Genomic DNA, 26,026 nt, shown 5'->3' with positions numbered 1-26,026 from the left:
CATCTTGGGGCAGAAATCCAATTTAACAGCAGCAAAAGCATTGGCTTTTAGGTGCTATTATTGAGAACCAGACAGTTTGAATCAGTTATCCAGTTCAAGGCTCTCTGCATATTCACTGAGGCATTAAAGCCATTTTCCAGGCTTCCCATTTGCAAAGTTTAATTTTTCAGACAAATAACAAAATATTTTGTTCTGAAATTCATGCTGAGGTTTCGTAATGCTGTTCTTTGGCAGTTCTTCTGCCTGTGTTTCTTTTAAATATTTATTTTAGTTGTTGCTTCTCTGCCTGAGGGCACCTGCTTTTTGCTCCCTGTATTTGCCTCAAAAATATGTTCCACATATTACAAAACGTCCCCTGCTGTGCCTTGTCCCTGAATTCTATAGTTATGAAATGGGTTAGGTAATGATATACGCAGCAGCAGAAAACTAAAAATGTAATTTGCAAGCTGCCTAAGGAGTGACTGCCAATATAGTGCCTTTACAGCTCAATTAAACACAGGTTCACTTGGAAGCAAGCTCCGAGGGGTTCTACCCAAAGGTGGCTTTGTGCTCCTGGAAAGTGATTTTATTTTTCAAGGTGGAGAACCTGATTTCCAGTGATTCCTCCTCACCTACCATAGCCCTCTTTACTCCATACTCAAGAGTTCCAGATGGTGCTTCACCCCTCAAGAATAGCTTTTCAGATGACAAAGGAGCTGCCACACCTTGTGCTCTCTGCTACTGCAAATACACACTGGCTACAACCCACTGCCTTCAACAGGAGTTTTTTTCCGAGCAAGTGTGTGGGGTTGCAAGACATGCGGCATAAAGCGTTTTCCAATCTTTGTCCGCTTATCAGGTTTGTTATCGCCACAAGTTTCTATTTTTACTTATTTATTAAGTCTATATACCACCAAGCACAGGGAGCCTTATGGTATCAAAATACAAAAATACAAAGCAAAATAAGAAACAAAACAATAACAACACACACACACAGTTTAGAAGATCGTAGGTGGTTTAACTAGCCAAAGGCCTGGGAAAAGAGGAAAGTTTTCGCCTTGTGCCTAAAGATATGTGATGAAGGCGTCAGGAGAGCCTCCCCGAGGAGAGCATTACACAGATGGGGAGCTACCTCAGAAGCCCATTCTTGTCAAAAGCAATAACCAAATTACAACTAACAAGAAGCTCCCAGCATTCCTAACACATTTGGAAGAAGTGGCCCTGTGGTTATACTGGATGAAGGGTGGAATATAAATAACAAAACAAAACAAAGAAATGAAACTGGCCCACCTGAACACAGCAGAAACCCAACATCAAGGGTGTTTACTGTAGAAAGTAATACCTGACACTTTTAATTTCAGTGATTCTTTTCAGCTGTGAACTGCCGTATTTTTCGCTCCATAAGACGCACCTGACCATAAGACACACCTAGATTTTAGAGGGGGAAAGCAAGAAAAAAAAATTCTGCACAGAGCATGTAAGCGGCTCTCGCTTTTCTTGCTTTAAAGCAAGCCAAGTGAGAGCTGCTTACATGGCTTCTGTCCCGCTTTGCTTGCCCATCCCTCCTCCCGCCTCGCTGTAGAAGAGGAGGAGGAGACACCGGGACAGGTGCTTTGCTTGCTTTACAGCACGGCGGGAGGAGGGATGGGCAAGCAAAGTGAGAGTTGCGCAAAGCGGGACAGAAGCCATGTAAGCAGCTCTCGCTTTGCTTGCTCCCGTCCGTCCCTCCTCCCGCTTCACTGTGAAGCCAGCAGAGCAAGAGTGATGGCTGCGCAGCAGCTCTTGCTCTGCTGGCTTCACAGCGAGTGATGGACGGGAGCCATGGCTCTGGCTGCGGAGGCATCCCTCAGCTTGCGACTGCAGTGGTAGCCGAGGGATCCCTCTGCCACCCAGTGCATTCACTCCATAAGAGAGAAGGAGGGGAAAAGTGCGTATTATAGAGCGAAAAATAAGGCAGTTCATTGAGGGAAGAAGGGAAGTAGGAGAAATAAAGCAAAAGTACATTTCATGGCATCAACACTCTACGGTGCCCAGGACTTGCTGTGAGCAGAACATATGACAGCCAAGAGCACACAGGCTTGCTCTATCAATGTCAAATGAGCTTTAGTCAAAGCTCAGCTCTCTAGGCAAAACTGGCTGTGCCACATGATAGCATGAAATGGCAGGAAGCACCGCTGGTATCAAGTGATCAAAAAAGAAAAAAGGGCCAATTTACTTCATCCTTTTGGTGTGCACGAGAAAGCGTAGAAATGGAGTGTTTCAGACTACATTTGCTCTGCATTCCAGCAATGTTGGGAAAATCCGGAATGAACAAAACAGGTTGGTGTTTTTTTCCATGTAAAACTAATTGTGTATTGTAGAAATAACATCAGCCAGAGACTTCACACATTCTCTACAGAAGGAAGAGAATTTTGATAAGATCTAAAATTGCAACAACAGGTATTGCTACCCCAAATAAAGGGCACTGCATTCTGCAATGCTATAATGACATTTTGCCTAAAAGCCGGCAAAGAATATCTGAGGAAAGAGAAGCACAATTATCTTGGAACTATTCCCCTTCTTTACTGACTACAGGCTTAGAGCTCATACAACCAATATAGTGAGGTCTTTCTTCCAACAGACTGTGTTATTCATATACTTTAAAGCTAGCCCTTCCATTTACCGAACCAATCTTCAACATGTGCTAATCCCCTAAAAAGTTCAAAATCCATTGATTTCAATGTGCAAAAAGGGGATGGAAATAAGGTTTTAGAGTGCTGAGGCAATTTGCCAAACGTGAACACAAGCGGAAGGGCTAGACCTACAGGCGATTCTTTCATATTCCAATATGAACTGCTTTTGCCTTTCTTTTCTTAATATAGATATAACAACACAGATGTTTGTGTTTCTGCAGGTTCGCAGAGGAAAATATAATTAGGGATGTTTTTCTTTTAAAAAAAGATTTTTTTAAACAATAGAGAGACATGAGTATATGTGCATTTCTTCATACTCCAGTTACTGGAAAAGTAAGGTGGCATGACTAGAATTGGCACCTGAAGACTATGAGCTAATCCCCAAATGCTGTGAACTAGTTTAGTGTCATTTCTTTTAGATACCAAATACTTTCTGGAAGTGAATAAAAACATTTTGTTGAGGTGGGGGTCAGATTTGATCTGGATAAGAAACAGGGGAATTGGAATGTGAACTTGTGTGCCTGAGAGTTCTTACTGCTGTTGTTTCAAAAGTCTCAGAATGCTGCAACATACCTTGGAGGAAAACAACACACAAATTAGTTATCTACCTTCTACTCTCCAGTGGCCGCCCGTCACTAGAAATACTGCGTGGAATATTGGCTGCTCGCTCTGGGGGAGGCATTTTTCCTTCACCTTTCCCTGAGGCAACCCTAGTGGTAGCGGGACTTTGCATCTGGGATGGCATTTGCTGCCCATGAGGCCCTTGTCCCTTGTTAGCATTTCTCTGCCATTTGTTGTTATTCCTGAAAGGGAACTTGAACTCGTATGGAACGCCGCCGTCGTTCATTTTGTATTCCATCACCGGCATGCGATTAATTTCTGAAAAACTTCTGAAAGAGAAAGAAGAAAGCATAATGCAACTCTGAAATAAGGGAGAAAAGTACAGTCGTTACCTTGGAAGTCGAGCGGAATCTGTTTGGGAAGTCCGTTCAACTTCCAAAATGTTCAGAAACCAAAGTGCGGCTTCTGATTGGCTGCAGGAAGCTCCGGTAGCCAATCAGAAGATGCGGAAGCCCCATCGGATGTTTGGCTTCCCAAAATAGTTCACAAACTGGAACACTCACTTCTGGGTTTGCGGTGTTTGGGAGCCAAAATGTTCGAGAACTAAGCTGTTCGAAAACCAAGGTTTTTGCAATATACCCTTATATGACAGCAATTGTGATACCCCTACTCTGAGTGCTAAATATGGCCCAGACTGGTTAATTACACATTAGTTCTATCCCTAATTTATAGGGCATTAGCCAATCAAGTCATACTCAGACACAAGGAAATCAACTGACAAACTAACTAATGTTTCTGTATGTCTAACACTTGATATCTCTCATAGTCTCTGGAACAGAAGTCTGGTCATATCATCTGAACTTCCAAAAAAATAAAAATCAATTACAATCGTAAAAACAGAAAGACGACCGACTGAATTCAGTGAACTTACAGCAGAATAAATATGCTTAGGGTTATGAAGTAAAGTTTAGATTCAGAGATCCTGGAAATGGAACTCAGATCAATGGGGCTTATTCTCAGGAAACTGGGTATAGGATTGCAGCCTAAATGTTATTTTAAGAATTGCATTTAGGAAATAACTGAAAATATTGAACTTCAAAAATGACAGCGTTGCTGTTCTATTCTTCTACTTCAAGGCTATGCAAGTTTTATATTATATGAACAGGTGGTTTTTGAAAAATATCTGAAAGCAACAATATGAATGATGGCTAATAACATTTGCCAAATTGTAAACATCAATTGCCCTAACTTTGAGCTGACTTATCTTAAAACATGCATTTAACACAGAACTAGCTGTTAGGAAAATGAGATAGCCTCCCACATAATATTTGTTCACTCTGCTCCAGGAGAAAGGTTCTATTCTTTCATACCCTGGCACTTGACTTTTGTACAGATAGGTGTGGGAAACCTGTTGATGACTGTTAACGGCTGTAAACCCCTTGCTTTTTCCTGTAAGACCAATTGCAGTTGTTAACAGTTGTCAACAGGTTTACTACAACTATCAGTCAATCACCCATTCCCACCCCTCCCCACCCTCTCACTATATATAAGGGTCTGGTGACTTCTGTTTCAATTTATCTGAAGAAGTGTGCATGCACACGAAAGCTCATACCAGTAACAAACTTAGTTGGTCTCTAAGGTGCTACTGGAAGGAATTTTTTAATTTTGTTTCGACTATGGTAGACCAACACGGCTACCTGTCTGCAACTAGAACTTTTGTATAGAGAGTTAAAGTAAAAGGTTAAACTCATCTCTTGTTATTCTGAGGTCAGGCTGAAGGATCCAAATAATAAAAACAGGCAGGGGCTCCTTCAAAATAAGTATATATGTAGATCCCCAGCTTAAAGTGCAAATGGTGTTTTTGTTCAGTGAAGTGTTAAAATAGCTATATGACATTTAAAGATTTTGCAGTATCTCACATGCATTTATTTAAAAAGTGAGCGTCACCAACATAAATGCAGCTATGAGATGCAGCTATTCAAAGGCTACGTAATTATTAACTGACTAGTGAGAATGTAAGCAAACACTAGCACTGGCAATCTGACTTGAGAATACTCAGCATCACCAATGCTTCCTTCAGAGACATTATACATGTAACACAATCCAGTGGGATACTTTGACATATCAATGGCAATGCAGAAGCACTCCCATACTATAAGAATAAATAGGTAAAGGGACCCCTGACCATTAGGTCCAGTCGTGACCGACTCTGGGGTTGTGGCGCTCATCTCGCTTTACTGGCCGAGGGAGCCGACGTTTGTCCGCAGACAGCTTCCGGGTCATGTGGCCAGCATGACTAAGCCGCTTCTGGCGAACCAGAGCAGCACACGGAAACGCCGTTTACCTTCCCGCCAGAGTGGTACCTATTTCTCTACTTGCACTTTGTGCTTTCGAACTGCTAGGTTGGCAGGAGCTGGGACTGAACAACGGGAGCTCACCCCGTCGCGGGGATTCGAACTGCTGACCTTCTGATCGGCAAGTCCTAGGCTGTGGTTTAACCCACAGTGCCATCCGTGCCCCAAACATATTTATTTAAGAATAAATAGGTCCCCTTTAAAAACACAGTAACCACCTACGACTCTACATCCATAGCCAAATTAATGTGAAATGGGACTCTTATTTTTATATAGACCAAGTTAGAACAAAATTTCTGCTTTATAAATTCGGAGTACACCCTGAAAAAGTCAGCAGCAGATATAACTCATTTATTCCCAACCCCTCCCCAAAAATACCTTCGTGGGGTACAATCCTCATGAGGTGGGATAATGACAACCTTCACAGTAACTGAAGTCCGCAGGAGATCAATCATTTGCTCATGGCTCAGAGTAGCTACAGCCACAGTGCAAATTTCCACTAATCTGCTGCCTTGTCGTAATCCTGCTTGCCAAGCATAGCCATAAGGTTCAACATCTGCCACAATTCCTTCATAGTTCACATGGAAACCAAGCTGGCCTAGTCCATTACGACGTAAAGTCATTTCCACTGACTCACAGCCCTTTGTCACAAGCTGAGAAGTGAAAAGAGAGGGGTGGGGGGTGCAATGGGAAGAGTTTAGTGCAATTAATTACATTCAGTGGGAGACAAATACATGGGACAGTTTTTTTTAAAAAAATGGTACATGAAGCAAGATTTGACAATGATCTTCCTTATTTTGACAGCTACTGCTTGGTACAGTTTTCAGTGCAAGTTGGTTAGGTTACTACTGGATGAAAATCCAGGCACAGTCAGATTTTGTATAAATGACTGGCTTTAGAACTTTATGAAAATTATAGAAGCATTAAGGTAATATAGCAATACATCTGGAATATTCATGGGTGGGGTTATATACCAGTACTCATGGTTAGGCTGACAGAATGTTCCTTTATATTATTATATCCCTATTGATTCGATAAATTGGTAGTTCTTTGTAATTTAGTCATCTTATTTACTGGAATGCAGCTATCAACACAAAATGCAAACTTGTTCTATTGACTAAGTGATCCTGCTAATTATGAATATTTTTGAATGCAATAGACAAATGCAGCTTTTCTTCATGACGTAGAGACTGCTATTTTCTGAATAAAAGAATAAAATGCAGTTGCTACTAGAATAGGTAGAAACTATAATATTAAGTCTTGCATAATATTTGATACATGTCAGGGACTGTGCTACGTGTCAGTGCTCCCGTGGCAATACGCCCAAAGGTCTCAGTTAATGACTGAACAAGCAATGGGCAATAAGTAAGAAGGTATTCTTTGTCCTAGTCCGCTTGCAACTTTGGAGAACTTGGAGAAGAATTAGAAAATAATTTCCATTAATATTTTTGCACAATTACATCACAGGTTGAGGGACTGTTTCACTATCAACGGATCTGCTACCAAAATCTAAGAATGGATCCAAACCATGTTAATGTTTCCATCACAATTCTTTGAATTTACTCATGCCTGAAGACCAGATCTACATATTTAGAGAGGGAGAGAGAGAGAGAACAAACTCTAACCTCTAGCCTTTTGACAATCTCTTTGATATCTTCAGGGTTTTTGAAACTCTCCACAGAAACACATTCACCCCTTTCATAGAAAATTTTGACACTTGTGTCTGTTGAAGTCCACCCTATGACATCTCTGCAGGAACAATTGAACACAACACTCTTTGTATCTTGTTCAATGATAACAACAAATTCGTTAGAAATCCCCAGGAGACAGTCTATATCTACACCCTTGCTATAGTCTTTAGCACGGAGACTCCATACAACAGCACCAGAACTGTGGAGTTCTACTCCTGGATGAGGCTTGGACTTCTCCTTCTTCTTAGAGGCAAGTGAGATGAAGGGGAATTTGCCTGAAGGGTCAATGGGTGTGTTTGTGACATTCTTCTCTGCCAAATCTTTCAAGTATTCCTGACGGGTTCTGGTGGCCATGGCACGGAACTTCTCTGATTTATGAGCTGCATTCTCAGCATTGATCACTTTAGCAAGTAAGAAGTCCCTGAATACATTGGATTTGGGGAAGGTAATGCCTTTAGGGATTGGTGGTCCAAACGATGGCACATCTCTGGATCTCGTCGCAGCAACGCTACATAAAGGAAAAGGAAATGTGAGTTAATGATGAGCTGAATCCACGGAACTCATCTTTCTATCCTGCCTTTGACTTCTTTGCTTTGATCTTTAGAAATGGCAAAATTTATGATCTACGACAGGGTAGCATGGCCTAGCAGTACAAACAAGAACAGAAAACAGTCACAGCCTCTTTTCTCCCAAATCAAAGACCTTGACCCCACTAAGCAATGAAATTGGGATTTATAAAACAGCATTCTAGTGTTCCCTGCTTCACATGGGAGCCAATGCTTTAACAAACAAGCAACAGTACTACTTTACAGCAGAGCAGCTGTGTTAGCCTTCTGTAGCAAGAACAACCAAGAGTCATGTGGCACCTTAAAGACTAAGACATTTACTGCCTGAGACTTCATGGACAACAGTCCTGAAAAGTATTTCTACTGAAATGCTAAGTCTTACTTCTTAAGAATAGACTTCTCCAGTATTTTATTCCAAAGGGTAGTATGCTAAATTTGACTGAATTCATCTCTTCTTCTTGGATGTTTTCCAGAGGGAGCAATATATTGCTATCTTTCACAACCACATTCTCTGCTCCCTAGGTGTGAATTCCTAAGAAACTCCATGCATATAAACAATGTGAGAAAGCCACCATGAATCTGGCATACATGGTTTCCAGACTGCTCTTCAACTCGCCAGAATTTTATTATTTTATTTTCATACACGCTGAATTAACCCAGGCTAGGATTATCACCAGGTTAATATGAAGCCCACTTGGCCATTTTTGAAGCTTGGCCTCAATGCAAGGCAGCTAACTCTGGTTCTAAAGTATCCAATTAACTTGCATGCTCTTTCTTCTGTGGAAAAAAAGTAGAAATGTTAACTGGTTCTCAGCCTGCCAAGTACTTAATGTTAAACCCAAAAATAGTTTTCCTGAAAATTAACAGTAAAAAAGCATTGTAAAATAAAGCATAAAAAAATCCAAAATGTGGTTAGCCTCTGTGTGTTCACAAAGTAATAGGTACCTGTAACAGACGTTGTCGGTGCATGGATTGTGCACACGGACAATGACAAAGACATGCTGGAAGTGAGAGCGAATATTCTTTGGGCTGAATGACTCTGCTCCAGGTTCTTGGAAAACGATGGTCACAATATCATTTCCAATATGTCGTTTTCTTAAGAGCTATGAGGGTAAAGACAAGAAACATAAGGTATTGGGGGGGGAAGTACCCCCCTTATAGCATATTGTGCATTATTCCTGTTAATTAATGTTTGCGAATCATGGAATATTTTAAATTATTTCATTCAATGCTTTATTCTGAGCAAGTAAATGAGAAATTGGCCAATATATGACATGCTGAAACGACTAGCATCTTGCACCCCCTGTTTCCATAACAACAGCTACACATCTATTTTAATACCCAGAAATGTCTTCATAACAGACAGATTTTGAATGTCTCTAGAATCAAATTTATCGTAATATAACACTATGTTTGTCTACTTGCTACTTTCTTCCAACCATTATAAATTGTTCATAAGCTAGACAATGTTCTTCTGTGCATTAAAACTGTGTTTTTGTATTTGATAGTGGCAGTGTTACCAAACAAATTATTGTTATGTATTTTTGTCAACTTCTTCTTTTTCTCCTGAAAAGAATGCCAGAAAGCTTCCTTTAAATTACAGCATAGCACTAACCATCTGTATGATAGAACTGACCATTTAAAATATAATGAGATTAAAGTATGTTCATGAGCAGGCAGAATCAACTAAACCATGTTATTGTTCCTCGAATTCAATGTTAGCTCCTTGAATTAACAATTGTTTTGTGGTTTGCTTTTTGTTTAAATCAGATATAAATTCCAGCTATACATAGACTTCCGCAGCTCAGTTCAGTTCAAACAATGATTAGCAAAAATTTACAAAATGAAAACGATATCAAAGAGGGCAATGTATGAGGTAAAGTATATTGAGTAATCACTCAAGAAAGAAACTAGACATTGCCTTTAAAGGTAAAGGTACCCCTGACCGTTAGCTCCAGTCGTGGACGACTCTGGGGTTGCTTGCTCATCTCACTCTATAGGCCAAGGGAGCCGGTGTTTGTCCGCAGACAGCTTCTGGGTCATGTGGCCAGCATGACTAAGCTGCTTCTGGCAAACCAGAGCAGCGCACAGAAATGCCGTTTGCCTTCCCGCCGGAGCGGTACCTATTTATCTACTTGCACTTTGACATGCTTTCGAACTGCTAGGTGGGCAGGAGCTGGGACCGAACAACGGACGCTCACCCCGTCAAGGGGATTTGAACTGCTGACCTTCTGATCGGCAAGCCCTAGACCACAGCACCACCCGTGTCCCCTGGACATTGCTTTTACAAATGTAGAAAAGTGCCATGGGACACATGGGGTGGATCCAAGTGTGCCCTTCTTCTAGCACATGGGGACGCAACCTGTATGCTGAGGGCCACATGCGAATGGCAAGGAGGGAAGAGTGGCAGCAGCAGGAAAAAGAGAGGATACCCCATGTACTTTTGGTTTTGGTATTGCCCACGCACTGGCTTTGACCCTAACTCCCACTGGTATGCAGTCCTTGGCAGAAAAAAGATTCCCTGCCCATGCACTAGCACACAATTTCTTCCACTCATGAAAGGGCTGCTTCCTACCCCAAACCTAGGTAAATTCTTCAGTTTGCATATGCTTTTGTACAAGACTTATACCACACTATCATAGCGCTACCCCAAGCTGAATGTATCAACTAGGCTGAAGTTTAGTCACTGGCTCTAAGCAGTAAAAACACAAGATTCCCCCAAGGCTGTCTGAAGTTTCACTTTTTTGAGTGCAATAGTTGAATAAGACAAGGTGGGAGACACCCCTTCTGTACCCCAGACTGCCATCTCTCTCTCTGACTCTATCACAGCTCTCATGTGAAAGCAAATGATCTTGAAAAAGCTATGCTGATCAGATTTACTACTTAACTCACATTTCCTAAAGAGAAACAAACTTTAAATCAGCCCCAGATTTGTTCATTCCCAAAATCTTAAGCCATCACTAGCCAACTTGTCTACTGAAATATAACTTCTTGCAGCTACTTGGAAGTTTTCTTTATTACACCAAAACCATTTTTTAAACAGCTCAAACATCTTGGAGGATCTTAATGAAACAATGCAAATGGGTGGAGAAAATATTATCACTCAATGAGCAACGTCATTTCAGAGCAATCCAAACCTACTTGGTGCAATTATACTGATTGAGATGCAAGACTGCAGCAAGTAGCAAAGTTTTTTCTTGTTGCTAGGAATTAACACTTGAATACTATAGCTGTAAGTTGTATATAGACTTATGCTATGGTGTCATACCTCATGAAATTTCTTCTGCAATGAACCAAATTCTCCAGTTAGTGTAAACTGTGGCTTGTTTAAACAAGACAGAATTCAACAGAGGTTTATGACTATGACTCGCTCACAAAGCAATCTAAAGAAAACCTAGCTCCTCCTAATTCAGATACAATGGTACATTTCTGTTAGTTTAAAACAGGAAACAAATGCCTCTAATCTCTTATTCATTGCTGCACTAGGGAGGATAGGGGAGGGGAAATCGTGTCTGTCAAAAGCTTTCTTCCGCTTATTCACACAGTGCTAAATAATGCTTTAGTGTTACATCTGTATTGGACCCACAGAATTCTTTACACAGTGAAAATGCATCCTACCTGTTGCTTGTTGTTAGGTGTGTAGGGCAGCATGGTGGAAACATGGAACATGATTTCATAGTCCTTGTACGTTGTATAAAGAGAGTGGGTGCCAGTAGAATCAGCTAAGATTCAAATAACAAAAGAAATCCAACTTACTATTTTAAAATACTTTTACATAAGCTGCAAAACTGCTTGATGTTGTAAGCATCAGCTATGGAAACAATCGTGCAATAGCGTCAAGAACAACATGAAAAATACAAACAAAATCTGAAAGGGAGGTAGTACCTAATAGAGATGGAATAATTTATCACCTTTGGCTGCTTCTACTTTTTCATTTGCCCCCACTCTTAATCTCAGTATGATATATTTCAGCATCAGTTTATGATTTTTTTAAAAAAGGAAGACCACAGAAAAATTCACAGGCATTTTACTGCACATTTCTCCTGAAGTACATGTCTGAATGCCTTTTCCCCAACACACACATTTTACAAGAAATGTTCCCTAATATAATGCATTATGTATGATATTTACAATCCCCTCTACCCAAAGAATACATATGATAAGTAATTTAACTCATTTTAAAGCTCTTTGATATAGGAAAACTATGATTACAATTTAATTTTTTTAATATTTGAACAATAAATTTATATTTTAATACAGGCCCGCACAATTTGTGACCTACCAAGCTACACCAACTACATAAAAGGTAAAGGTAAAGGTACCCCTGACCATTAGGTCCAGTCATGACCGACTCTGGGGTTGCAGCGCTCATCTTGCTCTATGAGCCGAGGGAGCCAGCGTTTGTCCACAGACAGCTTCTGGGTCATGTGGCCAGCATGACGAAGCCGCTTCTGGTGAACCAGAGCAGCGCACGGAAACGCCGTTTACCTTCCCACCACAGCAGTACATATTTATCTACTTGCACTTTGATGTGCTTTCGAACTGCTAGGTTGGCAGGAGCTGGGACTGAGCAACGGGAGCTCACCCCGTCGCGGGGATTTGAACCACCGACCTTCTGATCAGCAAGTCCTAGGCTCTGTGGTTTAACCCACAGTGCCACCCACGCCCCATTACATACAGTGTGCCAAATGCTTAAAGTTCTGCAATTCTGCAGTCATGGGGGGGGGGGGGGAACCAGGAAGATTATTAAGCCTTTTATGACTGCTGTTAAAGGGTTATCTATGATGGGTCACAAGTTGTACAGGCCTCTTTTAATCGCCTATCTGGGCCCTAGTACTACTCTCAATATGGCTCCCAAGACTACATTTTAAAATCAGAACCAGCATTGGTCTCCGCAGGGGTGATCTCTCGTTTAATGAAAGTCTATCTGCATTGTGCCCTCATCCCAATTAGATGTGTTGCTCATCTTGTCCCTTGTTTGCCTGCCTGGTAAAAGGAAAACATCAAAACCAATGCCTAAAATGTGAGAAACAGATGGGGAAGGATGGCAGCATATTTCACACAGCAGCAAGTATTTGGAAAAAAGTTCTTGTTGAACATAAATACAGCCTTCTCATGATGACCAAGCTTCTGAAAGTTTTAAAAGTCCAGAACAGTAACAACTTTTAGTTTAACAATTCATTTTACTTCATAAATGATTGTAATCATAGCTCTGGTGTGCAGAGAAACTTTTGAGAACTGATCTAAATGGAGCAGTGAACTAAAACACAGGGGAAAATAAAAATCAAGCAACCGAGTCTTCAAATGGCTCCAGGCCATTTGCCGCTTAAGTAACGAGACCTGAACTAGCAGATCACTACAAGCAAGACAACAAGTGCTTATCATAAAACACTCGTGTCTTGGGAATCATGTAAGTAACCACAGTCCTCCTCAACCATGAGTGAGGTTATATCTGAAGTCAACATTGTTGATTTAAAGCAAAAGAAAAAGTCTACTGTGTGAAAAACATAGGAGAAACAAACATTAGGTCTATAAAGATTTGGGATGGGGGATGCAATCCCCTTTTGAGATGGATAAATTCTTCAAGCTGAAAGCAGAAAATTGTAAGTACACAGTTGCTCAATATGATCATTTTCTAATGATGCACAAAGTAGGCATAAATTTTCCGTCTGAAACGTTTCCTTAAGGAATTCATATACTTGAATATTTCAACTCTGGTCGTTTTTCAGGTCTAGGATTTAACATTAGATTGTTAAATACCTGAAAATAAAAAGGAAGCGTGGTAAATAATCATTGTCAGCTCCTTGGGGAAGGGACCTGCTTTTTGTTTGTTCTGCTTGTTATTCTAAAGTGCCAAGTACATCAGTGAGACACTATGTATTGATTGAAGCTCAGGTGCTTTGCACGCAGAAACCCCCAGATTCACTCCTTGTTATAGCCAGTTAAGGATCACAGGTAGCAGGGGGCTGGGAAAGACCTCAACATGATTTACTCTTGAAGATTTTTTTTTGTTTAAGGGGAGAGGGCAGGAGCATTAAAAAATAAAAATAAATCAAAAGTAGCATGCATCACATCAGTTGCTTTTGAAAAATAGGTTGCATTCCTACCTACACTTACTTAAGACATGAACATGACTGATCTCAATGGGACTTCCTTCAGAGCAAAAGAGCATATGGTTGTTTCATCAGTTTGAAAAGCAGAATATAAATAATCTAAATAATAAACACATTTTGTAGCTGTTCTAAGCAATATGTAGCATCTATCAAATCATGTTATAGACCTGCTGCTTGTAAATAGCTATTCAATTTTGGGTCAACTCATGCAAAAACTAAGGGACTCAGGGCTCATTAAACAGAAAAGGTCTATGCTGATAACAAATTTAAGCAAAGTGAGCAGAACGTCAACAACATTAGCTGCATTTTAGCACAGTTCAACTTTAAAGAAAAGACCAGGGTAGGTGGGTAAGCAGTGCTTCAACACTTGCTAGAAGAACCAGCATTATTTTCCCCTCTTCTCCCTTAAATATTTTCCTGCATAAGACCCCTCACATTACAGGTAAATTACATGGCAATGACTAGGTAGAAATACGGGAAGGTCATTTAAATTCAAAAGAAATAAAGTAATTTCAGTTTTGTACTACAGATTTTGACATTTATTGGCGTTTCTAAATATATCTAACTGGCTTTAAAATATTCTAGGTTATTTCATGTTTTAATCGTTTCCTTCTCTGCTGCCTATAGTCAAAACATCAGTAACAGCAGAAACCATGGCAACAGAAAATTCACTGCACTGTTTGCGAACGCTTTTCTACTTTCATGACGCATTCTTTACTTTAATTTCCTATACCGCAAGTGAGATAACCATGGACCTCAATACGCACGGTTCAATCTAAATACCACATAATGAAAGCTCACAGCTATAGGTGTGTGTATTTCACTGGGAGGACTACACACTGAGGAGGTGTTTACAGGGGTAATTTTGCTGATTTCTCCCCTTCCCTTAAAAAACATGCATTTTGTTTCAAGATCTTGGCAAAAAGTCACCTCTTTACTTCATTTTAGCCATGAAATTTATAAACCAAGCCAGGAACTATGTTTTAATGCACTCAATTGAGGGGAAACTATGTAGAGATTAAGAAGAAAGAAGGTAATTTATGCTGAAAGCTCTTTGGGACAGGAACTTGTCTTTTGATTAGGTTATTTTGTGAAATGCCATGTACACCGATGGAAACAAACAAGCAAAATTAAATTTCAGGACTAATAAGAGAAGATGCCATAAAGATACACTATCAATATGAGGGACTGTATAAATCAACCAAATTCTCAGAACAAGTACTTCTGTAACAAATATGAGCTGCAGCTGCAGTGTTGTAATGAGAAGGTTTCTGAGAAGTTCACACTGAAAAGATAAGAGAAAGTGGCGGCTTGCCACTCTCCACTTCCTCAATAGGTCCACTGTCAAAATCTATTTGCTGACCATGGCTGTAACTATGTCTTATTAATCTGCATAAGAGAGGGTCCCTTACTCTTTGTGTCTAGTTGAGCACGGTACTTTTCAAATCCCTTGAGCCGAACCCGTTCTCCCAGTAACTGAAGGAACTCTTCAAAGGCCGGGCCTGCTGATTCATTGTTGTACATTTCCTCTTCTGTGCTTTGTCCAGACTTGCAGTACATGATCCCCACTTTAAGTTGATAGCTTAGCTGTAAACACAAACAGAAACTCAAGTTTTGCATTCTCATCAGCTTATGTAGCATCTATGCTGCATTAAAAGACTAACATAGAGAGCCCTTCCAAAAGTCACCACTGACTTCTTCCTCTTCCCCTTCAACAATGAGAAAACTATGACTAATAAATGTAGGCACATTAAATCTGTGTATTTCAAATCACTCTGCAAAGGACATCGGTTGCTATTTGCATTTCCAACTCAAGATTTCCCCCAAAGGATGCAAAACAGAAAGAGAAAGAAAGAAAAATATAGTTTCTAAACTGTAGACTTCAGTTGTGTAGAAACAAACTTAAAAACTTCAGCGTAATGTTTCTATGCCATTGAGTTTTGACTTGAATGCAGCACTATTATCTTTGTATTGGGAGATGATTTGAATGTAAATGCGTAGTTTAGTCTATGAAAATAATCAAGTCAATGGAATACTGAGAACATAAGTGTGTCTGGATCAACTTTAAGTCCCATCTACTTCAAAATTCTGTTCTTACATAGCCAACCAAATGCTTATGGGAAGCCTGCAAGCAGGACACGAAATCTCTCCATTTGTGATTTACAGCAACTAATATTGAGACGCATATTGCCTCTGACAGTAGAGGTAGAACACATCAGTGGCTATTAGACACAATGGCTAGCCACATCCTCCATGAATCTGTCTAAATCGCTTTTAAAACCATCCAAGTTGGGGGCAATCTCATGGGAGCAAATTCTGTAGATTTCAATCTGCACCTAGTGAAGTTTTTAAGTGGGTTTTCGTGTTCTATTGTGGATTATATATTAATTTGGTTGTTATGTTATCTTATGTTGTACTCCATCCTGGTATCAGTATTGATGAAGGGCAGGCTATAAATATTTCCAATCAATAATAAAATAAATAAACTACTGATAGCTGCTGAGAGGTTCTGGAGACTAAACAGTGTCTCACTGCCCCATTCATCTCCTAGCATATGCCATTCAAGAGAGTAATGAAGCCCCTCTCAGTTCCGAACGAGGCCAGAAAACCAAGTTGGAACAGATCCAAACAATGAATTGAATACTTTGGTTTTGGACACCACCAACTAAACAGCTTCATTAAATACAAGCTAGTGTATTTCTGTTAAGTTAATTACTTAATTTCTGTTAAGTTAATTTCTGTTAAGTTATTTCTGTTATGAAATTCTAGATATAAAAAAGCAGTATCAAAGAGTCTTCAGATATTAAAAAGTAAGGTCTAATACCATAAGAGGTTTAAGTTGTTAGTTAGAATGTATGATGATAGTGCCTAATATGTCATGGATGACATAAGCAGCTGAAATAAGGCATAATTCTTGTATCAATGTCTTACACACTGTCCTCCATTATACCATGCAGAAAGAAATTAAACATGCTAGGTTATAATATTCTGCTTTAAACAGTACACATTTCAGAATTTTTGAGTTTGCCTAATTCACTTTTTTTGGCAGCAAAGTCCTGAGATCTCAGGCAAACCCTTTATTCTGTAGCATTGGATAGACTTGGTAGATTTATTTAGAGTTTCCAGACATGGTGGGAAAAAAAGATATCTAGATCTGTTACCGTAATGCTGGCCTAGTAAAGGATTAAAGTTTGCTATTTTGAACTTACCCCTTGTTCATCAAGTTTCATAAGTTGTTCTGTGACTTTCGGAGTGTTGAAGGCCAACCTGAGACAATGTATATTCAGTTCAGGAACCACGTGCTCAAGCACCTCTTTCAAGGGCAACCCTCTAGCTGTACAGTGCTTTGCAGTTGAAGGTATAGCATCTTCCAAGACAGAACCTCTTAGGGTTGTAAGCTGTGAAACCAAAGTTATTTACTTAGATATATGAAGGGAAGGTGGGGGTAGGCTAGTAACCCAAAGAACTAAGGATTCCTGGGTGTTGTGCTTCAAATGTTACAAGAAAGAAATTCCAATATGTAAATTATACTAAGTTGTGCATGTCTGCATCATTGTTTTGTTTAGTACCAATATTTGAAGAACTTACACAAGTTCAATTTGCATGATTCCTTAAATGGAAAAGCAGGCATTGTGCTCCTAGAAGATGCAGGAATTTCCCCCGTGATATGTTATCCAGAAATATGGAAAACAGATGGACAAGCTACTCATGCATTCACTTTTTGCTTCTTCCCAGGAATGTGCAAAATGGTTTTGTTTCATTAAGTCAAGCACCTCTGTGCTACTCTTAATGCAGAAGCAAAACAAGAAAAAATGCTCCCCGTCTGCCCAAACTCAACATTTGGACTAGTTAATTTATTATTATTAGTATTATTATTATAACATGTTTATTTATACCCTGTCTTTTCCCCTGACAGGGAATCAAGGCAGTTTCTGTCTATATGATAGAAACCCCACTGTACATATTTCTTTTTACTTGGGTTTCTGTGTTAAAGGCTGTCTATAAGCTAGCATGTTCCCTTGATTTACACCTAGCTGAATTTTTTAAAAAACCAATCCAAGTACCAGAAACAGAAGATGTACATATGATTTAAGAATACATAGGCTGTGTTCAACAAACCATGTGTCATCTCCCAGAAGAACAAATAAGCTACAACTTGTTTCTCCAAAGCTTGGTTCACAACATTTACACGCCACTTGAGTAACAAAACCTCAAAGCGGTTTACAAAAAGTTAGTGTTTTGGCTTATTCTTTAAATATGCCACGTGTTTGCTAAACAAACTGTGGCTTAGGTATGTGTGAACCAGGCTTGGTTATTAGTGAGTGGTAACTTTTCATCAGCCTCAGGCTGCATGGTCAATAGTCAGGGTATTGGGATTTGTAGTCAAGAAAATCAGGAGATCAAGTTGCCTTCTGATATAAAATATTATATACTCAAGAGCAGTTTACAACATTGCAAAAAATGGCAATTAAAAATGGATACCCAGATCTAAAACAACCCAGTGTAAAATCATAGAGGTGGGAGGATTTCTGAGAGTCATCCAATCCTATCCCCTGCAACGCACAACTCACAGCTAAAGAATCCCTGATAGATGGCCATCTCTACTTCAAAACCTCCAATGAAGATGACTCCACCTTCTGAGGTAGTCCATTCCACTTTTGAGTAGCTCTTTCTGTCATCTTTATATATTTTCTGATTTAAAGGATCAGTACGTTGTAGACCACAGGCAAAACATGAAAATAACCCTTATACAACTCACAATTGCAGTCAATCTTAAGAGTATAGAGAAAATACATTTTTGCATTTCTTATTCTTATACTTTCCATATATTGTTTACCTCACTAGTTCTGAAAATGATGCGGTAATTGTATTGCGATCCATTTTCTTTTATTTCTTCAGGTTTTTCTCTTCTGATGCTGACAGCTACGGGACCAAGGTTCTCGTCTGCCCCAAAGTAGTTCCAGTGTTCTTGTGCATTTAAAAAAAGGGGTGTGGGAGGAAAAAAAATTATTTTCCATCTCAGAAAAAAAGGGTTCTGTATGTTACATTTCCATAGTAAGTAAAGGATTAAGGACAGTTTTGTTCTACATGTGAGCAAGTTCCAACCATCCATGGGCACATGCTCACATGGGCAAATGTAGCATGCACATACAGTTGGGAAACAATTCTAAAGATTTTGGTGATACTCATTCTAATCACTGTGATAACAGAAACTGCTACCAGTTGTAGCTATGAACATCTGGTTCACATGCTCAGGGTAATATTTGAATGTTGTAAAGCACAAAACCATCTTCCAGGCATAGCAGACATTTTCCCAACCTACAGGCTGAGTTCCGTGTTCTGTATTAAAGGCACAGCAGAATTATGTTAATTATACTCCCCTTTCTAGAACAGTAAGAAGAATTGTGTCAACTGGGGATTTGGAAAAACCTTTTAGTACAATGAAATACATTATAATAGAGAAACCTCCATTTGACCATTTTAATACATGTTTTACAATGCTATAGGTGCCGGAACATTCTCACAGTCCCTGTTAAACAAGTTTTAATTATATTTCCATTTCCAAAATATTTTTAAAACCTCTGCATCTTTCTGTACCTTTCGATTTGGTCTCGTGCCATGTACATGTTAGAAAACTGCCTAAACTATAAAGTCTAAAAAAATCCCTGTCATATTATTAAAAAGCAAATTGCAGAATTTAAGTGTTTGTATGAATTATACCTAGAATGATCAAGGAACATTCTGTGCAGCAGGCAGTACTTGGAGAACATTTTGTAAAATAGCAAAGAATAATGCTGTTCAAGGTATTAAATGACTGCTCACCTTTCTGATAGAAGAATTTACGATAATAATATGCACCAAGATCCACGTGTTCAACGATGTATCTCTTCCCTCTATCCAAGTGCAAGACCAGGTTTTCCTTGGGTACTTCAAGAACAGCCACTCCTGCATTTGTGCAATGAGAGCTAAGAGTGGACTCAAAAGAGGCACTTTCACAGCCACTGAAGGATCCAGAGTTAGATTTTGTGAGACTGATCTTTCTTTCTCCTTCCCCACCAATCTCATTACGAAAATAAGGACAACTCATAACAAGGTCATTGCTTTTATCGTCTCCCTGGTCCATATTGAGACTTCCTTTGGAATTCAGGTCTTCTGTACTGCCCATTGGGGAATTGAAACTTGCAGAATGGGACAATGGTCCAGAAGCTAATGATGCAACTGCTGCAGCAGAAGCTCCAGTCGTTGTATTCCTTCGTTTGATCACATTGTGCCGGTTAACTGCCACTTCATTTAAATCAAATAATATGCTCTGGCAATCGTAATGGGCAAAACACTTTGGACAAGTCCAAGGCCTGACACTGTCTTCTGATCTGCTGTCCTCAAGATCTGAGGACTTCCCAAGATCCCCTTCAGCTTTGGCATTACGCAGCTTTCGAAAAATGGAAGAATCTCCCGTCTCTGATTTTGAACGCCTCTTCAGTGGCTTCTCCCTTTCTTTAAATAGTCGAAGGTTCTCCCTCTGAGTTATGGGTCCATCTATCACATCCAAGGAAAATCCTGAGCCCTTACTTCCACTAGCTATAAGGAGTTCACAGAATTTGCTGGTGCCTGGACCTCTCTGGTCAGACTTTTCATCTTTATAACTTTTCAATAGGTCAAAAAAACCTTCCCCTGAAGTACCCTGCTTATCTATTGATGAAGTGCTGCCATATTCCCTGTGCAGTGATGGTCCAGATTTATAACTGGGCGAGATACATTCATCATAGCTATCTACATCAAGCTCACTTAGGGTAATGTCACTATTACTTCGCTGTCTTATTCTGCGAAGAGCTTTTCTTGGGGAGCTGTGGTATCCATCAGGAGTGAGAAACCTAGAATCTAGGTTCTCAGACTGCCTTGTTTTGCTCTTAAGTGTGTTTTGGATACTTTTTAACATGACAGAGTCACTAGAATTCAAGTTAATAGAGCTCCCCTGGCTCCCGGGACTGCTTTTTGAAGACATACTATCAAGGCAGCTTGATGTATCCATTTCTTGACTTGATCTACTATTTTCTTTGACATTTTCCTTCCTTGGGGGCCAGTCAGCAATCCTGGCCCTAACCCCCATTTTAGGTACTCCAGGAGTAGATGTAAGGTGATGAGACCCTTCATTGCGTGGAGGGCCTACTGGAGCCATCACTGAAGATCCCAAGCTACCATTCTGTGACCTGAAGCGTCTCATATAAAAGTCATCTGAGTGGACTTTAGGAGTTCCATCTGACACTCCGGTGGCAACAGCCCTTTCAGTCTGGGACCGCTTCAAACTGGTCATTATTGGAAAACGTGTTTATCCTTAGTAAGCTCCAAAAGAAAACACAGCCATCTCTGCCTTTCACATTTATAACTCTCTTCCGGAGAAGGTTATCCAGAAAACCCAAAGGTTGCATGAGATCCCAGTTTTGATCATGTAATATAATGGCAAATGTTCTACAGATGCAGCTTTTCTACGAACGACTGTTGTTCAATCACTTTTGACTTCTTAGAAGTCTTAATCCATCCATTTCAAAAAGTAGTCATCCTTCCATACGTCAAAAAATAATAATCTTCGTTTGAAGAACGAACTTTCAACTGGTAAACTTGCTTTAATCCTAGAGCAAATAAAGAAGAGAAAGTGATTAGCCAGCACATTCACAGTTATATAAAGCAGAAAACTGAAAACTTCAATACAGTAGTTGCTTTCTCAGTACATTTCACCACAAAGATCAGCGATTGAGACCTAACATACTGTATTTAACAGCTTTGAATGCAGAATGATGTAAGTTACTTTTCAATATATACAACAGACTTCTCTCTAGATCAACAAGCTGTAGGAAAGCTATTACCATCTATAAATATGGAGAAAGAACAGATGTGCTGCTCAGTTAGGAGATACTGAGTTGGATCCAAACTGCTGTTCCGCCAGTGGAAAGCACTTTCGGTTCTGTACTGTGGGACTCTCCACCCCCTATTTTTGGCAATTGCTCCTTCTCCCTTCTCAGGTCACTCTGTTCCAGAGGGTCCTCCAACCCTCAATAGAAGATTTTGGGGGGCACGGGAGACTGCAGAGGAAAGGAGGAAGCATGAAAGCTCCACTTTGTAATCATTTATGGAATGGAACTTACTTAGGATTCAAGCCATTCTTAGCAGATTGTCTATTGATTACATGTATGATTTAGGAAGACCAGGTGTAAATTTTGAGTTTTTGTATGGAGTAGTCAGGATTGATTTGGAGATGACTGCTGAACCAGGCTGCTACTGCTACCTTCAATATCCCAAGGATAAACCTGAGAAGCAGTTCTTTTTCATCTATTTATTAGTTACTATTATTATTATGGCTATTATTATTATTATTATTATTATTAACTGCTTGGTTTTCTACTCAAAATTCAGAGGCCACCTTAAAAAAGACGTATCTTGAAGCTCAGCGGTAGCAGCAAAGTGAAATGAAAGTCAGTTACAATATTTCAGGAAAAAGCTCTTCATAAATTGCATGAAAGCAGTTTTTGAAATGTAAATGACCACCCAAGACCGGGATCAAAATGTGTGAGGTTTTAACCCTCCTCCTCTGATCACAGCCCCAATGAAAATGTCCCTCCTCCCCAAACAAAATAAAAGCTAAAAATACCTTCAGTGATATTTTTTTTGCGGGGGTAACAGTGGATAGGAAGAGTTGAAGAGTTAATCCCCCCCATGTGCATGGACCTGATCCTGTTCACTTGGCTCACCTTGTGGCAGCTATCTACATTTCAAAAACTACACATCAATTATTTTCACACAATTAATGTAGCAAAGCTGATGTGACTACCGAGAAGATGTTGCTGCATATCACCAATCTCACGTCCAAAACTAGGACCAACTCTGGGTTTTGTGAAGCCCTTGGCATGATGATTTGGGTGGGCTCTCCTCTCCAGTGACACCCGTCTTTGGTGTTGCCACTGCCTTTGGCATTGGCTCATTTGCCTCCCTGCTGTTCTTTCACTCACCAAGAGGGTGAAGAAATGAATAGGTAGTAGAAAGAGGCAGCAGCAGTTTGGGAGGGGTCTTTCTGAGTGACTCTTCCTGACGTGCTGGGGTTGCAACTACCACTAAATGATTCCGATCCCTGACTGAAAATGAGGCAACACGAGGCAGATATTCCTCTGCCAAGCTCAGAGAATAAGAAGAAGGAAGGGCCAAGTCATCTTCCACTCTCCTGAACAGTGTCCCTATGTGGAGCTGACTAACCAGGAGGTGGGTTACCCTGGGGGAATAGTGTGCTGCGTAAGATGCCCCCCCCCCAAGCAGGCTAGGTGCCCTGCCCTGGCAGTGCCAATCTCGTTAGAGATGGCTTAGATCACCCCTTTCCCCAAGAACATCAAAAAGAGACCCCTCCTTGAAAGGAGGAGCCACAATTACTAGGTCCATAAAATTCTGAAAGAAACCAGAGTAGGGGAATAAAAGAAGGGTGAACACTGAGTTAGTTCCTGGAGTTTGCTTCTGAGCAAATTTCAAAGGTGGCCAATGAAGAGTAAAGCCCAAGTCAACCTTCTGGACAATGACTAGGAAGTCATCCCAGAGCATTTCTCCTTGTAAACCTTGGCATAGGTTAGTGTTCAGAGATGACTCAAGACATTTTGCTGACGGCAGAATATCCAAATGTCACCTTCATTGTGCCAAATATATAATAATAATCTGATAGTTAACAGTAGACTTCCAAATCAGGCTTGCTCAGCCTATTACAAAGCTGGTCTTACTAGCTTCATGTTCCCAAACTTATTTTCCTCTCTCATCCCTTCTACCCACCATCCCAAATCATCTTCTCATCCCCAATTTGGAACTCTGTTTGCATAAGCAAGCTCTTACTGCTAATGGCTGGCAGTGCAAGAATCGTCACAGAGAAGTTTTAAGCTGGAGCCATAGAGCAGCCCCCTGATAACTGCCAGGCTGGATACAGCCTGCCAACCATTTATTGCTGCTCCCCTGTTTCTGCTATTCTAAGCAAACAGAAGTAGTTTTGTAAGACCTTAGTAGCCCACAATACATGGTTAGTGGGCTGTATCTGGCATGATGGTTCACAAATTATCCAAGTCATCAATGTGCATAACACATTTGCTTAGCACCAGTGGGACTCCAGACAGCCATGTGGTACTCTGGTGTGAGAAAAAGTATTGCTTAGAACAATTTATCGCAGCATTTCCCCCACGAGCGGCTATAAAAATACAAATGGAGTTTTGCATCTGCAACTGAGTCTTCAACATCCTTTCTAGCACAGCCCCTTGCACCTTCTGAAAAATGGCTTCTGAAGGTCAAGGAACCTTCTGGAACAGCATGGGATGCAGTTCTGGGACCATAACTGGGGTGAAAAATCAGAGGTTCCACAGAAGCGTTTTCTGGCCCAAAGCCCTTGATTATGAAAGCTGCCCAAACAAAACGCAAAAAGCAAATGAAAACATTTTGAAGCATTTCCGCAATATTTTTACCTGAAGGTTCACAAAACAGAAAATACAAATACAGTGGTACCTCTGGTTACGTACTTAATTCGTTCTGGAGGTCCGTTCTTAACCTGAAACTGTTCTTAACCTGAAGCACCACTTTAGCTAATGGGGCCTCCTGCTGCTGCCGCGCCGCCAGAGTATGATTTCTGTTCTCATCCTGAAGCAAAGTTCTTAACCCGAGGTACTATTTCCGGGTTAGCGGAGTCTGTAACCTGAAGCGCATGTAACCTGAAGCGTATGTAACCCGAGGTACCACTGTACTCAAACCCTCCCTGCCCCAAACTAGTGATTCAATATACAAATAACATTTTTCTACACTCATCTTGCATATTAAAATACAAATGTTTTATCTTCTGTCAAAATAAAGCACCTTTTAAATTCTAATTTTATAAGGTTACTAAAACAAAAGGCACTTCCTACATTGGCTCTGGACTGATTACAAAGTGGTAGTTTGTCTTTTAAAGCATCTTTAACAGGAACAACAACAAAAGCCACCTCCACAAATGCACCCTGGCAGGGAGTAGACAAAGGCAAGAGAATGTCAGCATAAAATCCTGCACTGCTGTATACACCCTTTAACACAAAGAAGAGAATCCTATTCAGAGACTCAACCAATTACACAAAATGTGGCCTTCAAATACTTGCCAAGTCTATGCATGTAAGGATGCTGCTGAACCAGCACCACGTTGACAGAGAAGCATTGTGTACAAATCAAGGCTTCTGACAGTTCTAGGGAAACCAGCACTTTCTGCAGCCTCTTCTCAAAAGTAACAAGTGCTTGCTACCACAGTAATTAAACCTCTAGCCAGAACATATCCTACCTCCAACAACTAGCAAATTTAAAGGCGTTTCATGGAATGCAGTATCTGGAAGAGGGTATGGCTGTCAAAAAGGAACAGTTAACGGAAGCACCCTGGGCTGCAACGTTTTGTTGCAGGCCTCCCTTATGTAGGCAAAATATTCATGTTTAAAACTGCAATAAAATGCGCCACAAGTTTGCTGCAATATTCACAAGCTGGCCTTGCAATTTCCTATTATCCATTATTAAAAGAATAATAGAGCTTATATGTCTAAGTTAACAATCACCATGCTTTATCTGCTAAGGCAACACAATGGCTAGACTGTTAATTAAACAAGCCATTCCAAACAATCCATGTTTAAGACATCTTTCATAAACCAGTTGCTATTTTAAAATCTATAATTAAGGTTTTAAAAACACACAGGGTGAGAAGCAATGCAGTGCAAATGGGAGTTTGCTCGTGCAATGGGGCTTCTCCTTCCTTTCGTCCCCCTTTATGCCTTCTGAACATCCCCAAAAACTGCCCTGGAGTGTCTATGGACACCCTAGAGCAGGAGTTGGCAACCTAAGGCCCATGGGCCACAAGCGTTTAACCAGCCCATGGACCCCCACTGCCCGCTTGGTTGGCTCCTGTGTGTCGCGTTAAACAGGCGTGGAGCAGAGCAGTGACCGCCTTCTGCAATGCTGGTCGGCTTCCCATTGGCTGCAGGAAGCTCCTGCAGCCAATGGAAAGCTGCATACACCTCCTTTGTGCAGGAAAAAGCGTCAGAAATAGCATTTGCATGCACACACACTCTG

At 40.4% G+C, this 26,026-nt stretch overlaps 1 protein-coding gene across 8 annotated transcripts in view; it reads right to left on the bottom strand.

Annotated features, from left to right (window-relative positions):
• SIPA1L1 (signal induced proliferation associated 1 like 1) overlaps positions 1 to 26,026 on the bottom strand; it is a 150,637-nt gene that overhangs the window by 27,387 nt on the left and 97,224 nt on the right. For all 8 annotated transcript variants that reach the window (XM_083606155.1, XM_083606161.1, XM_083606159.1 and 5 more), the window contains 9 exons: positions 19,760 to 21,564; positions 18,774 to 18,904; positions 17,146 to 17,334; positions 15,349 to 15,523; positions 11,442 to 11,545; positions 8,769 to 8,926; positions 7,192 to 7,765; positions 5,945 to 6,219; positions 3,260 to 3,541 (listed from right to left, as the gene is read on the bottom strand). In XM_083606155.1, the coding sequence (XP_083462281.1) occupies positions 3,260 to 3,541; positions 5,945 to 6,219; positions 7,192 to 7,765; positions 8,769 to 8,926; positions 11,442 to 11,545; positions 15,349 to 15,523; positions 17,146 to 17,334; positions 18,774 to 18,904; positions 19,760 to 21,248 (3,377 nt within the window). In that variant the 5' untranslated portion in view covers positions 21,249 to 21,564. The remainder of the gene's footprint in view (positions 1 to 3,259; positions 3,542 to 5,944; positions 6,220 to 7,191; positions 7,766 to 8,768; positions 8,927 to 11,441; positions 11,546 to 15,348; positions 15,524 to 17,145; positions 17,335 to 18,773; positions 18,905 to 19,759; positions 21,565 to 26,026) is intronic.

This window comes from Podarcis filfolensis (assembly GCF_964270895.1).
Source record: "Podarcis filfolensis genome assembly, chromosome: 1".
NCBI lineage: Eukaryota > Metazoa > Chordata > Lepidosauria > Squamata > Lacertidae > Podarcis > Podarcis filfolensis.
Note: the sequence above shows the minus strand (reverse complement) of the source record. Positions and strands in the feature narration are given on the sequence as shown.